The 13,447-nt window shown below is 39.3% G+C and overlaps 1 protein-coding gene across 1 annotated transcript in view; it reads right to left on the bottom strand.

Moving 5' to 3' along the window:
* Window positions 1-13,447, bottom strand: part of CENPE (centromere protein E) — an 83,764-nt gene that overhangs the window by 47,976 nt on the left and 22,341 nt on the right. Inside the window, exons 17-27 of the mRNA XM_006151156.3 lie at window positions 11,999-12,073; window positions 11,664-11,783; window positions 8,902-9,024; window positions 8,656-8,821; window positions 8,203-8,357; window positions 6,267-6,581; window positions 5,885-6,157; window positions 5,296-5,451; window positions 4,064-4,267; window positions 1,528-1,686; window positions 336-626 (exon numbers count right to left, since the gene is read on the bottom strand). Coding sequence (XP_006151218.1) covers window positions 336-626; window positions 1,528-1,686; window positions 4,064-4,267; window positions 5,296-5,451; window positions 5,885-6,157; window positions 6,267-6,581; window positions 8,203-8,357; window positions 8,656-8,821; window positions 8,902-9,024; window positions 11,664-11,783; window positions 11,999-12,073 — 2,037 coding nt within the window. The remainder of the gene's footprint in view (window positions 1-335; window positions 627-1,527; window positions 1,687-4,063; window positions 4,268-5,295; window positions 5,452-5,884; window positions 6,158-6,266; window positions 6,582-8,202; window positions 8,358-8,655; window positions 8,822-8,901; window positions 9,025-11,663; window positions 11,784-11,998; window positions 12,074-13,447) is intronic.

Below are 13,447 nucleotides of genomic sequence, written 5' to 3' on the forward strand. Positions count from 1 at the left end.
CATTAACAATTGGTTCAGCTTTTTTTGAGAGTTTTTGTTTTGTTTTGTTTTGCTATAGGGCATTTGTGCTCACTGGAGAGACAGAAAGTGAGAAATCCACCCCCCACCCCGTGGAAATGGCCATGCCACAACCCCTTCTCCTCCATTCTCCTCTCGGGATCTCGGGCATGCATGCACATGCGCCTGGTGTGAGTTTTAAGCCGCTGGGTCTGGGACTCAAACTGCAGTAGACTATGTGGGAGTCTAGTGGCATAACGATTACGCCATCCACTGGTCCTGCAATTGGCAGTTTTTAAAGAAACATTTTATAGATGAAAATAGAGGGTGTAACTTACTGTAGCTTCAATTTCTTTTATATAGCCTTTAAGTTGGTCTTTCTCTATTTCAAATGACTCTTGTAATTCCTTTAGATCATTTCTTTCTTTGGTTAGATATTTCATTTCCTCATAATTTTCCTGAAGTTTTTGAGCCAGCTCAAGCCTCTCTGTTTCCACACGCTCCAATGTTAACTCTTGGTTTTTTAATTTATTCTTTAAATTCTCCATCTCATTCATCTTCTTCTGCATTTCACTCATCTCCTCTTGTACGCTAAGAAGTTGTTGCTGTTTTTCTTGGAGTTGTTGGCTCTTAAGATGTACAATTTTTATAATTACTATTTTGCTTATATTCTTTCAAGATTCTTACATAAAATAATTTACATGCCCCAGTATAAACAATCAAGTGGCTTTAAAAATAAAGTAGCCTTCTGGGCCAGGTGTCTACAGCAGGTGGAATAGCATACCACCCAAAACCCATGGTTGCCTGGCACCCGTCCGAGAACTTCCTTGGAAACGGGGTCTCTGCGATGCAGTAAGGACTGCAGGTCGTGTGAGGACAGAAGCAGAGACTATACTGCACTATCGCAAGCCAAGGAATGCCAACGGGAGTGGGGGAGGTCAGAAGTGGCGAGGAAGGATTCTTCTCTAGCATGTTTGGAGGGAACACGGTCTTGCTGACATTTTATTTTTGGATTTCTACGATTCAGAACTGTGACAGAATGAACTTCTATTGCTCCAAGCCATCAAGCACATGGTAATTTGTTTGGTATCTGATACAAACACTACAACGGCACCTTACTGCCACGAACAAAATGACTCTGGGGAAGGCACACATCTAAGAGATGGCGACGGTGACCAACTTGCACTTTGAGAGCGACTGACATCTCTTCAAGGAAGGATCCTCGCTCTCCTGACTGACGTATTTCCAGCGTCCAGAACAGTGTCTGGCCCAAGGTAGTGCTCAGTAACTAGTAAATAATAAATGCATGGTGAATGAATCTGATAACATAGGCCCTCTCTCCTCTAAACACTCTAGAATAATGTAATCCTCACAGGGAATGTTAGTTGTGGTTTCAGTAGGAGTTGAGACAGTCCAAGATATGACCACTAAGATCTCTCATTTGGGAGAGTACGCTATTACCGGGTGAGGTCGGTGGAAATGTATCACACACACAGAAAGCAGAGTCAGGAAAAGCTTTAAAAATTTCACCTGTTCTCGGAGCATTTCTTCAGCCTCTGACAGTCTCTCAGAAGTCTTGGCAAGTTCTTCTTCTTTCTTTATGGTATGGTTCTTTTCTTGTGCAACTATTTCTTGTTGCTTTTTAAGTTCATTTCCAAGAATTCTTAATTCTTCCTGGTTTTCAATGGTCTATAATTTAAAAAAAATTGAGACTGAAATAAATAATACTTACAACATCAGGTAAAAAAAAAAATCGTCATTACCTCACCCTGAAAATAAAGAAATGAGGGCAAATGGTTTTAGAAGACTAATTTAAAAATAAAGTGAGTTCTTAATTTACCATACAGACCTACCAACCTGCTTTTTAATTCTTCCTGGTTTTCAATGGTCTATAATTTAAAAAAAATTGAGACTGAAATAAATAATACTTACAACATCAGGTAAAAAAAAAAATCGTCATTACCTCACCCTGAAAATAAAGAAATGAGGGCAAATGGTTTTAGAAGACTAATTTAAAAATAAAGTGAGTTCTTAATTTACCATACAGACCTACCAACCTGCTTTTTTCTTTTTGAGTTCTTAATTTACCATACAGACCTACCAACAGGCTTTTTGCTCTTTTCTTTTTTTCCTTTTTTTTTTTTTCGGAGAGGTTTTTGCTATAGGGCGCGTGTGCTCGCCAGACAGAGAGAGAGAGACAGAGAGATAGAAAGCAAGAAATCACTCCCCAGGGAGGATGACCACGCCACAATCCCTTCTCCTCCATTCTCCTCTCGGGAACTTAGGCACACACCCACACGCGCCCAGCATGAGTTTAAGCCGCCGGGTCCGAGACGCAAACTGCGGTCGACTACAGGGGAGTCCAGCGACATAGCCATTACGCTAACTGCTGGTCTCCCTGCTTTTTGTTTTCTTTAGTGCTCAATTTATACTCCTGTCATGAGAATGAAGGTTGGATTGAATATTCTATCATGAAAGCTCACCTTGAAGAGACCACTGCTAAGCTCTCATCTCCTGACAGTAAGGCTATAGTCACGTATTTTTCTTACACCAGGATCCTGGCATTTTGGTACTGATCACCAGAAAGCTCAAAGCAGCAGCCACCCTTTGCTAGCATGACTTCAGCTGATCCCAGGAATTTAGCTCACACAGTAAGGTTTTCATGGACCAAGACCATGAGCATATCATAAGCCAGAAGAGAATATAATTCTTGTCTGTATGCTTACCTACATTTAGCTCTTTTGACCAAGCCCTTTTGACAATGTCAACACATCATTGACAGGACAGATAAATTACCAAGCGGCACAACGGCCAATAAGCATGTGGAAACATGTTCAGCAGCAAGGTCAGCAGTGACAAGATGTTTAAGGTGCTGAATCCCACGTGACCAACTCTCCGGTTTGAGGCCTGGCGGCTTGAGAATCACTCTGGGCGTGTGTGCACGCACGCTTAAAATCCCAAGAGGAGAATGGGAGAGAAGAGATTGTAGCATGGCTATCCCCTGGGGATGATTTCTCATTTTCCCTCTCTGTCTCTCTCAGGAGAACACATGTGCCTTATAATAAAAACCTAAAAACAAAAGGGGGAGGACAGGAGGTGGCATAGTGGTTAAGGTGCTGGACTTCCACATGTCTGACCGTGGTTCAAGTCCCAGATCTGGCAACTTGAAAATCATGCAGGGTGTGTGTGCGTGCATGCCCAAATCTCAGAGAATGGAGGGGCAAGGATGACAGTGGCATGGCTAACCCTCTGGGGTGTGATTTCTCACTTTCCCTGTCACTCTCTCTCTCTCTCTCTGTCTGGTGAGTACATGCACCCTTATGGCAAAGACCTTAAAAAATAAAAAAGGAAAAAAAGTTCAACATCTTCAGTCATTTGAGAAAGGTAAATGGGATCAAGAAGGGGTCAAAGTAACAGCACCCAGGACTGTGTTGACGAGGGAGGGCATGGAGCCACGTGCTGATGGGAATGTAAAACGGTGCAACTTCTTTGAAAAATCAGTCTAGCAAATTCCCGTCAAGTTAAACACACCTCTCTGTGACACAGCGATTCCGTTTAGGTCTCTACCATGGAGAAATACAAAAGTACGTACAGGAAAAGGACTGCACAACAATGTTTGTAGTATTTTTGTAGGAAATAGCCAAATACTGGAAATAAACTAGATTTACATCAACAGAAGGGATTTAAACTAAATTATGACAGAGTCATACAGTGGAATACTGCTTGACAATCAAGGTGGATGTGGAATGAAGGCAGAGACAAAACTCTACGTGCTGCATCATTCCAACTGTCTGCAGTTCCAGAAAAGATAGCGATCCTGCTGGAAACATCAGAACGGCGACAATGTGGGACAGGGGGCGATGGGGATTGGCTGATAGGGCATGACAGAAACTTTCTGTCTCAACTGGGGAGGAGAGTGTATACGTAGAACATCTGTCAAATGCCCTAACACTGCACCCTTCTGTCAGATACACTTACTGCATGGCAATTACACCTCATAAAGTGGATACAAATCTGAAATGAAGACAAGAATGTGCTGCTGAGTATACGCAGCGCCAAATCTTACCATCTCGATGCTCTCCTTTAGGTCAGTCCTCAACTGCTCCTTTTCTGCCAGGATACTCTCTAACAGTTGCTGGAGTTCGTTCTTCTCCTGCATCAAAGAAAGTATCTTCTTCTGTTGTTCACTTATCTCATTACCCGTCACGTCTGCAGTCAGTGTGTGGGTTTCTTTGGCATCTAAATTCTGTTTTTTATCTCCGTCCACCATCTAGAATATAAATATATTTTAAAAGAACGGTTAAGGAGGCTGGATCCCACATGGCCAACTGTACGGGTTGAGTCCCAGATCCGGCAGCCTAGAAAATATGCCAGGTGTGCGTGTGTTTCTAAAATCTTAAGAGAAGATTGGAGAAGGGATTGTAGTGTGGGGTCGCCCCCCCCCCCCGGGGAGGGTGATGTCTCACTTTTCACCCCCGCTACCCTGCTTCTCTCTGGTGAGCGCATGTGCCCTATAGCAAAACTTAAAAAAAAAAAAAAATTCTGTCAATAACAGATTTTAAATATACTTTAAAGGTACCTTGGAAAAGTAGAAATGTATTATAAATGGAACCTCTGTATAAAATTATAGGCAACCCCCCTGTAATTGACTGAACTGTGAACCTTAAGCACATTTAGTATAGAAAATTTGACACGAAATAATATTTTAGTCATACTTAATAACAGTCAATACTTTTTACCTTATTAAAAGTCAGAGGTAGTGCTTTTAAAGATATTTAAAATATGGGACCAGCAGTTAGCATAATGGCTATGTCTCTGTATTCTCATGTAGTAGACCGCGGTTCAAGTCCTGTTCCCGGTGGCTTAAACTCACGCTGGGCCTGAGTACATGTGTGTGTGCCCAAGATCCCAAGAGGAGAAGGGGCTGTGGTGTGGCTACCCCCCCGGGGGGTGATTTCTCCCTTTCTGTCTCTCTGTCTCTGTCTTTCTGGCGAGCGCCCGCGCCCTATAGCAAAAATCTCTCCAAAAAAAAAAAAAAAGATATTTAAAATATATCAGGTCTTAGAAAATAAAATAATACCTCTTCAAATTTGAACTCATACATTTTTGCTTTTCAGATTGATTGTAAATGTTAAAGTGAAGTGATGTCAAAGACATGAGAGTTAAATGTCTCAAATTACTGTTTTATTACCATGGTGAATAACCAAATTGAGATTACAATTATGAACTTAAGTGTTTGAGATTAAAATGAAAGCCTACAAAAGGTATATGAAAACTTCAAAAATAAATACCCTTTACCTTATGCTGAAATTCATCTTTAGCTTCTATGTTTTCCTCTTTATGCAAATTCCTGGATGTCTCCTCAGAAGATTTCATTTTTAGTGTGTTTATTGTTTCTTGATGTTGTTTCAAAGACTCGAGAGCATTTCGTAATTGTTCCTGAGTATCTATGTTCTTTGTCGGAGACATATGAAGAAATTTCCATTAGAATGAATCAATTAAGGTGATTTTATAGTTACTACTTGATCATAAATAAATGACGGCTTTTGTAAGTTTTTTTTCTTTTTTCTTTTTTTTGGGAGGTTTTTCACTATAGGGTGTGTGTGCTTGCCAGACAGAGAGAGACAGAGAGACAGAAAGTGAGAAACCACCCCCCAGAGGGGATGGCCACACCACAATCCCTTCTCCTCCATTCTCCTCTTGGGATCTTGGGCACACACGCACACACGCCTAGCGTGGGTTTTAAGCCACCGGGTCCGGGACGTGAACCGCGGTCAACTACGTGGGAGTCCAGCGACATAGCCATTACGCTAACTGCTGGTTCCCGGCTTTTGTGAGTTTTTAAAGGGGTTCTGACTTTTCAAGGTGTACTCATTTCAAGCCTTACCGCACTTACGGCCTCCTGAATATCGCTTTGGAGTTGGTCTCTCTCAGTTTGCAGGCTCTCCTGGAGCTGTTTTAATTCACCTTTTTCTTGAGTTAAGATTCTTACTTCCTCTAAGGTTTGCTGAAGTTTGTCAGTTATCAGCGTTTTCTCCTTTTCCATAGTTTGCAGCCTAGAATTTCTATTTTCTAATTGTTCCTTCAGCTGCTCCATTGCATTGGCTCTTTCTTGACCCTCGGTTGTTTTCTGCTGAAGTTCTTGGGTAGCATGAGAGAGCTTTAAAATGAGAAAAAGCAGATGTGACACAGGAAACCAGGACATTCTATGACAGAGAGAGAGACCAAATCCCAGAAGATCATTTCTCTAGACAGCATCTTAGACCAACCTCAGTTTTCAGAGCATCCAGACTTAAACTAAATTTTTGCGTTTCTTGGGAGAAGTTTCCAATTTCCTGATTCATTTTCTCATTTTCCTCAAGAACCATCTTATACTTTTGCTCAAATTGCATATGCAGGGTTTTGAAATCCTGTAACTCTTGATCAGTGTTTTTATAATTCAACTCGGTTGCTGCTAGGATGTCTTTAGTTTTCTCAATTTCTTCAAGTAAACTTTGAATTTTGCTCTCCTTAGAAACTGCTTCGGAAAACAATCTGTCTTTTTCTGACGTTATTACATCGAGTTCTTCAGATTTATCATGTATCTGGGGGGGGAAAAGTCATAGGGATATTAGTAGCATAGGACCCATGAAAGCAATTTTCAGGAAAAAATTTTTTTCTCTGAAAAAAAAAAAAAGTCATTTAAATGAAGAAAGGCAAAACTTCTTTATTTTTAAAGTTCATTTCTTTCTTTTATGAAAGTGAGAGAGTGAGAAAGACAGACAAGCACCTTTGTAAAGGTCCCATGCCACGGTCCTCCCCACCAGCCTTTCTAGGCAGTCACATCACGGGTGACATGTCACCCAGAACGGCAATACTTTTACTCTAAGATTTCTCTAACGTAAGCGTCAATGTTCTGTTTTCTAACGTCTTTGGAGTCTAGTATAAATTTCCTAGAGAACAATTAGGATGTATCTTTTTCCTTCATCTATCTTTCTGGAGTGTTTGCTAACTATCACGTGACAAGCATTTCATGGTTTTTCTCAGAACTGGACTTACTTGGTTTTTCTAACTTCTTAAATGTGGCTCAGATTCCTAAAAACTTAACCCGTGAATTATTTAAATAATGTTCAATTGTTTAGAATTACAACAGAAAATGCATGATTTAAATTACTTAATGATTAGTAATTAATAATTACCCATATAATTTAAATAATGCATATTCAGTTTACTAATAGTTTAATTATTGTGAAAGATAAAGGTAGAGGGAGATAATAAAAAGAGAGAAGAGACAAAGAAAATACGAATAATTTAGGATATTGATTATTTTTTTTTCCTTAGGTTTTTGCCATTGAGTGTATGCACTTGTTGGAGAGAGACAGAGAGAGGGAAAGTGAGAAATCACCCCCCAGAGGGAATGGCCATGCTGCAATCCCTTCTCCTCCATTCTCCTCCTGTGATTTTTGGCCTGCATGTGCGCACACAAACACACACACACACCAAGCGTGATTTTCAAGCTGCCGTGTCTGGGACTTGAACTGTGGTGGGCATATATGGGAGTCCAGCACCGTAACCATTACACTAGCTGCTGGTTCCTCGATACGGATTATAATCATAGGCCTAGGAGGTAGATCTGAGTGGCTCAACTAGGAGCTTGATAAACTGCTGGAGCTAAAAACTACTTTAAAAGAGCTGATAGGACTAAATACTTCTCAAGTTCCTTGGCGTGATGCTTGCCTGTGTGAAGTGCTCAGATTCCTGCCACTTTGAGTTCTTTCAGAAAGACAGGAAAGGTCGGCAGACCATCGATTTACAAAAGCATCCCCCAGCCTGCAAAATCCATGTTGGCCTCTAAAATTTCATCCATGCTACCCCTTTACCTCACTAATCTCTTTTATTCAACACAGTGATAAAACTAGTACCCCCAAAAAAGAAGGTGGGAGGGAATAGGAAGAAAAGGAAAAGACTAAGGGTAGGCCATAGAGCAATTAAAATGCAACCTTTGAGGGCTACAGAAATGGTACAGATCAGGTTACTAAGTACAATATTAAATATACTCTGGAAATACATTTTTCATCTAGGAACAAAAGAATAAACGAGAAGACAAACTATCTATGTGTCTCCACTGTTAACACAGTGAATCAAAGGTTATCTCAAAGTGAACGGAAATGGGGAAGGCTTTGCTGCACAGCCGTTTTATTTCAGAAGAAGGGTTAAAACGGTTACCTCTTTCCTCAGCATCTCTACTTCAGAGGGTAAAGATTTTAATTCTGAGAGCAAGTTTACTTCTTTCCGCAAAGCTTCATTGTCTTCAGCTGCTTTATTCAGTTCTTTTCGGAGGTCAGTAATCTTTCTTTCCAATTCCAAATTGCAGAGCACATCTAGTAAGATATTTTTTGTAAATTAAACAGAGAGCTAATGTTGGCAAACGTGTAATCTAACTTTTAACAGTTCTTGAATCACTTTCTTTAACATCCGGTCCAGTTCCTTTGAAAAATAACTTTTAAGCCTTTATGATGGGATGCCCATGAAAATCTTTAAAAAGACTAATAGCAAATGATATTAAAACAACATTAAATATTAAAAAAAATTAATCCTTGGAATGCAGTTGTCAAATTGTTTAGGTACATTTCTAGAGGAAGTTAGATTTGCAAAAAGATGTCTGAAATTATAAAATACCTTTTGGAACTTTGCCATCTACAAGGGAGGTGAGTTTTGTTATTTCATTAAAAGCAGATTGTAATTCTTTCTCTAGATCAACTTGCATTTTCTTTTTTGTCTCCAACTGGCTTTGAGATAACTGAATATCACTTTCCATTTGCTTGCATGCATTCGCGAGTTCTTTCTATTGAGAGAAACACTGCAAGTTCATAACAGGTGCTGACGCTGCAAGTGTTTTATTTTAAGTACTATGAAAGCTATTACCATTTTCTCTTTTAGCTCCAAATTTTCACTTCTAAGAAAGGCTGATTCTCTCTTGGCATCAAGGGCTACAGTTTCAGCATCAAACAGTGTCTGTTTCATTTGTTTTAGATCCTCGGTGTTCTCCTAAACAGATGTTGAAGGGATTTGGTGAGCTCTAGTATTTGTAGAGTTGGAAAGTACTTTAGAAAACATACACATAAATATTATTCCTAACTAATCAAAATGAACGAACATATTCTAATCACCAAATAAGTAAAATAAATTTACTTAACATACATATTTTAAAAAATGCTGGCCTTATTTTCCCAAATTATAAGAGTAATGGATGGAAGTGAAAGTATTATAAATTCAAATCTGTTACCGTTTAATAAAAGGTTAACAAAATATTCAGCTAGGTTGTTGAAGTTCCTTAAGTATTTTTATTTTAAGCTATTTTCTTCAACTTATGACAGGAGAGTGGTTACTTAAAATTAAGTACCTAAACCACAAACTGAAAAGAAAAACTCAAACCATACAGTAGAAGAATGGAGGAAAGATATGAACAGGCAACTCATGGAAGAGAAAATGCACATGAAAAATACACGAAAAGGCCTACAGCCTCATTTTTAGCAAGAATAGTGTTTTAACATGACTTTAGTTTACATGAATTCAACCGTATTGGCAAGAAACGAATACTAGGATACTTGAAAAAGTTTGTGAAAGAATGGAAGTATGAGTTTAATTTGATGAAAAGAAACAAACTAAAATTCATGATTAGTTTTTTCATAACACACATTTCCCATGACTTCTTTTTGAAGACCCTTGCACATGAATGAATGAATGAATAAAAAAGAAGTAAAAAGTTTTTAAGAAGTGGCCAGCTCTGCTTGACTCTCTAAACAGAGGCTCCAGGAATGTAGTGAAGTGCCTTTTCCCCGGGGCCTCAGAATGGTGGGATGTCAAATGGTGTGAACTGCTTTTTTAAAAAGCGTGCTGGTGGGGCCAGCGAGTGGCACAGTGGTTACAGTGCTGGACTCCCACAGGGCTGACTACAGTTTGATTCCCAGACCTGGTGGCCTGAAACTTATGTCAGGCGTGTGTGCGCCCAAAATCCCTGTGGCACTGCCATCCTCCCTGGAGGGGGATTTCTCACCTTCTGTCTCTCTGTGTCTTTGGGGAGCACACATGCCTTATACAAAAATCTCTTTCTCTAAAGAAAAAAAGCAAGCTGGTTGGTACCACTTCTGGGCAGCCTGAGACCACATGGGCAGCTGGGCTGGACTCCCAGTGCTCTGCAGAAGATAGGCACCAGGGTGCGTGCCTGTATCTCTGCGGCTTTGGGGGCTGAGGAAGGAGGCCTGTAAGTTCACAGCCAGCATGGACAACCTGGAGAGACTCTGAGAAGCTGGGATGTGGTGGGTGCACTTGTAGTCTCAACTACAAAAGAGACTGTCTTGAGTTCTGAGATAGTAAAAATGAGTGTTTTTAAGACAGTGAGATGCTGTCTTCAAGACAAAAGGGCCAACCCCAAGGTGTAGGGATTAAGGGAACTGATTCCACATGGCTGACCAAGGTTCAAATTCTGTCCTGAAACTGAAAAACATGCTGGGCACATATGCTTGTGTGCCCCAAATCCCATCCAATGGGTGAATGGAGAAGTGACCATACTCCATGGTGGTGTGCTTTCATCTGCACCCCCACCCCCGCCTCTTTCTGTGCCCTCTGGCAACTTAAAAAAAAGAAAAGAGGAAAAAAGTTAAAAAGGTCAAAAACATTGTAAAAATAACACTCAAATGAAAATAACAGACCGGGACCAGCAGTTATCATAATGGCTATATTGCTGGACTCCCATGTAGTCGACTGTGGTTCGAGTCCCGGACCTGGTGGCTTAAACTCACGCCGGGCGCATGTGCATGCGTGCCCAAGATCCTGAGAGGAGAATCAAGGAGAAGGAATTGTGGCGTGGTCATCCCCCCCTGGGGAGGTGATTTCTCACTTTCTCTCTCTGTCTGTCTGGTGAGCGCACACGCCCTATAGCGAAAACCTCTCCAAAAAAAAAAAAAAGAAAAGAAAATAACAGACCTAAAACTAATATTGAAAAATTCCTGCTAGAAACTATTGCCTGTTAAAAACTAGACCAAAACTGATACTTTTTAAAAGTAACCAGGTACATTGAAAGCAAACTGAAAGAGGTCAACAATTTTACCAGAAGCTTCGGCATTATTTAATGCCAAGATCTCCTATCGACTAAAATCATCCAGAGATACACATTTCTTAAAAAGACTCAACAAACTCCTAATGTAGGTTAAAGTACACCAGAATGCATTAATATATATTAATCAAATGAAATTAACGAGACTTTGGAAGTCATACTCCATTACGTATGACATATATCTCATAGTTGTTATCATTCCAACATTAAGTGTTCATCTTGAGATCTTAACTTCATAAAACTTGCATTTGTATAAAACTGAAAAAGAAAGAAAAAAAATGAAAATACTTTTGGACTGCTGACTTTTAATGGGAACCTATGCCTAACCTCCTTACACTTCTTCACTCCAAGAATGATAATGCTCAACTCTATGAATGTTCTCCCACCTGTAAGATGTCAACGAGACCAAGAGTCTTTACCTCACAGTTACAGTTCGAGAAGACCCATGTAAGCAGCTTACATCAGTGCCCACCACCTCGCAGACCTAGTAAAAGCTAATTTTCTAGGACGACGATGATGGTGCACTATGAATGCCAATATGATTACACAATGAAATAAATCTGACTTTTACCGATGACTGCGATAAATCCGCTGTTATGTTTTCTGACTTCTGAGAGTCTATGTATTTCTGTAGCTTCTTGATCTGGTCTTCCTTTTCTCTAAGCAGCTCTACTTTTGAACTTAGCTCATTCTGAAAGAATCAAAAGAGAGTGAAACACAATTTAGAATCTGTCTTGAGTTCTGAGATATTACAAAGGAAAATACATATATAATAGTTTACATTGATAACTTATTCGTATTTTATCATATGAGCCCCTTATTTTCTAAAGTTGAAGCTGATCACATATGATGTATGGTTTACAGTTCGGGTTACATATCAATAGAAATACCAACATGAGTGCTCACCTCGAGGTCTTGGTTATACAGTTCTGCATGCTTAACTAAATTCTTTAAGTTGGAAATTTCATGAATTAGTTGCATCTGTAAGAGCACGTGAATAGGCAACAGAGCAAACCAATAGTTAATAAAGCAGAAAAAAAAAGAAAAAATAAGTCACCCAATACCCAACATAGAAGGGACTGAGAGATCAATTGTTTAAGCCACTACAACAAAGCACATCATTATTTAAAAATACAAGAAATCCCAACCAAGCAAAGAATACTAAAGATCTCAGCATGACTCCAATAATAGTTATGTCATCTGTTAATAAAGTTACAGTAGTGTCAATAGCAAATTAGTATGCACCACTTGAAGGAGACAGTAAAGTGGTAATCAAACTTAAAAAAAAATACACTTTTAATACATTTTTGTTTTGGGTAAGTTAAGTGTAGAAATGCATGCTTCCTGTATTTTCCTTTTCACAAGTTATTCATCCAGCTCTATACTAATTTACTCTATAATGAGTTGTGAATTGGAATCCAGGTTTCAATTACGGTCCCTGTGTGTGGTGCCTTTACGACGTCATCCCTGTTCAGTGTTACAGAGGCGTCACCGTCACCTGTTGTTATAGTCCACAATCGATATCAGAAAGGTGATGACATTGTTTTCTAGTGTTCAACTGTCTGGAAGTCTAAAGGTACAGGTATTTCTACCAGATTTCCTTTCTATCAAAGTACATACAGCATTAAATATTTGAATATCAAAATATTGTTTGTTCAAAGCAGGTAAACTATAAGTTACCAAATGCCAACAATTTTCTCTTTGAATTACTTAATCTTCATTATCAGGTGAGCCCTTAAAGAGCAAAATCAAACCCTAACTAACATAATGTTAAAGACTTCATAGTATCCTGTTCCAATAATATTTACTAGGTGTTTAATTCAGTCTTGACTAGTTTTAGATTTCAGACTAGGCAGTATTCCTATCTTAGGTCTGTCTGCCAACAGAAACATGACACGAGTCACATATGGAATTTTTACTTTTATCATTGGCACATTAAAAAAAAAGAAAAAGAAACAAGTAGAATTAACTTCAATACTATATCTTACTTAATCTAATGTATCCAAAATATTTTCATCCCTCCATGCAATCAAGGCCAAAAAATAAAGTATTTTACCTTCTTTTTTTTCCCCCCATATTTAAGTGGATGCTGACTGGCCACAGTTCAAGTGGCGACCCTACTGCAGAGCACTGTACTATAAAGCATTGATTATATTCAATAATTTACACCGGCTTCATCTTTCCCCTTTTCTCTCTGTTTATTTCTGACCTTTGTGCTAGAAAATCACATTTACCCATAGGGAAGAACCAAACAATCAGTCCTAACTTTCTAAAACATTTAGAAAAGAACCATAAGAGGGAACCAGCAGTTAGCGTAATGGCTATGTCGCTGGACTCCCACGTAGTCAACTGCGG

Source organism: Tupaia chinensis, unplaced genomic scaffold (genome assembly GCF_000334495.1).
Source record: "Tupaia chinensis unplaced genomic scaffold, TupChi_1.0 Scaffold000315_1, whole genome shotgun sequence".
Lineage (NCBI taxonomy): Eukaryota > Metazoa > Chordata > Mammalia > Scandentia > Tupaiidae > Tupaia > Tupaia belangeri.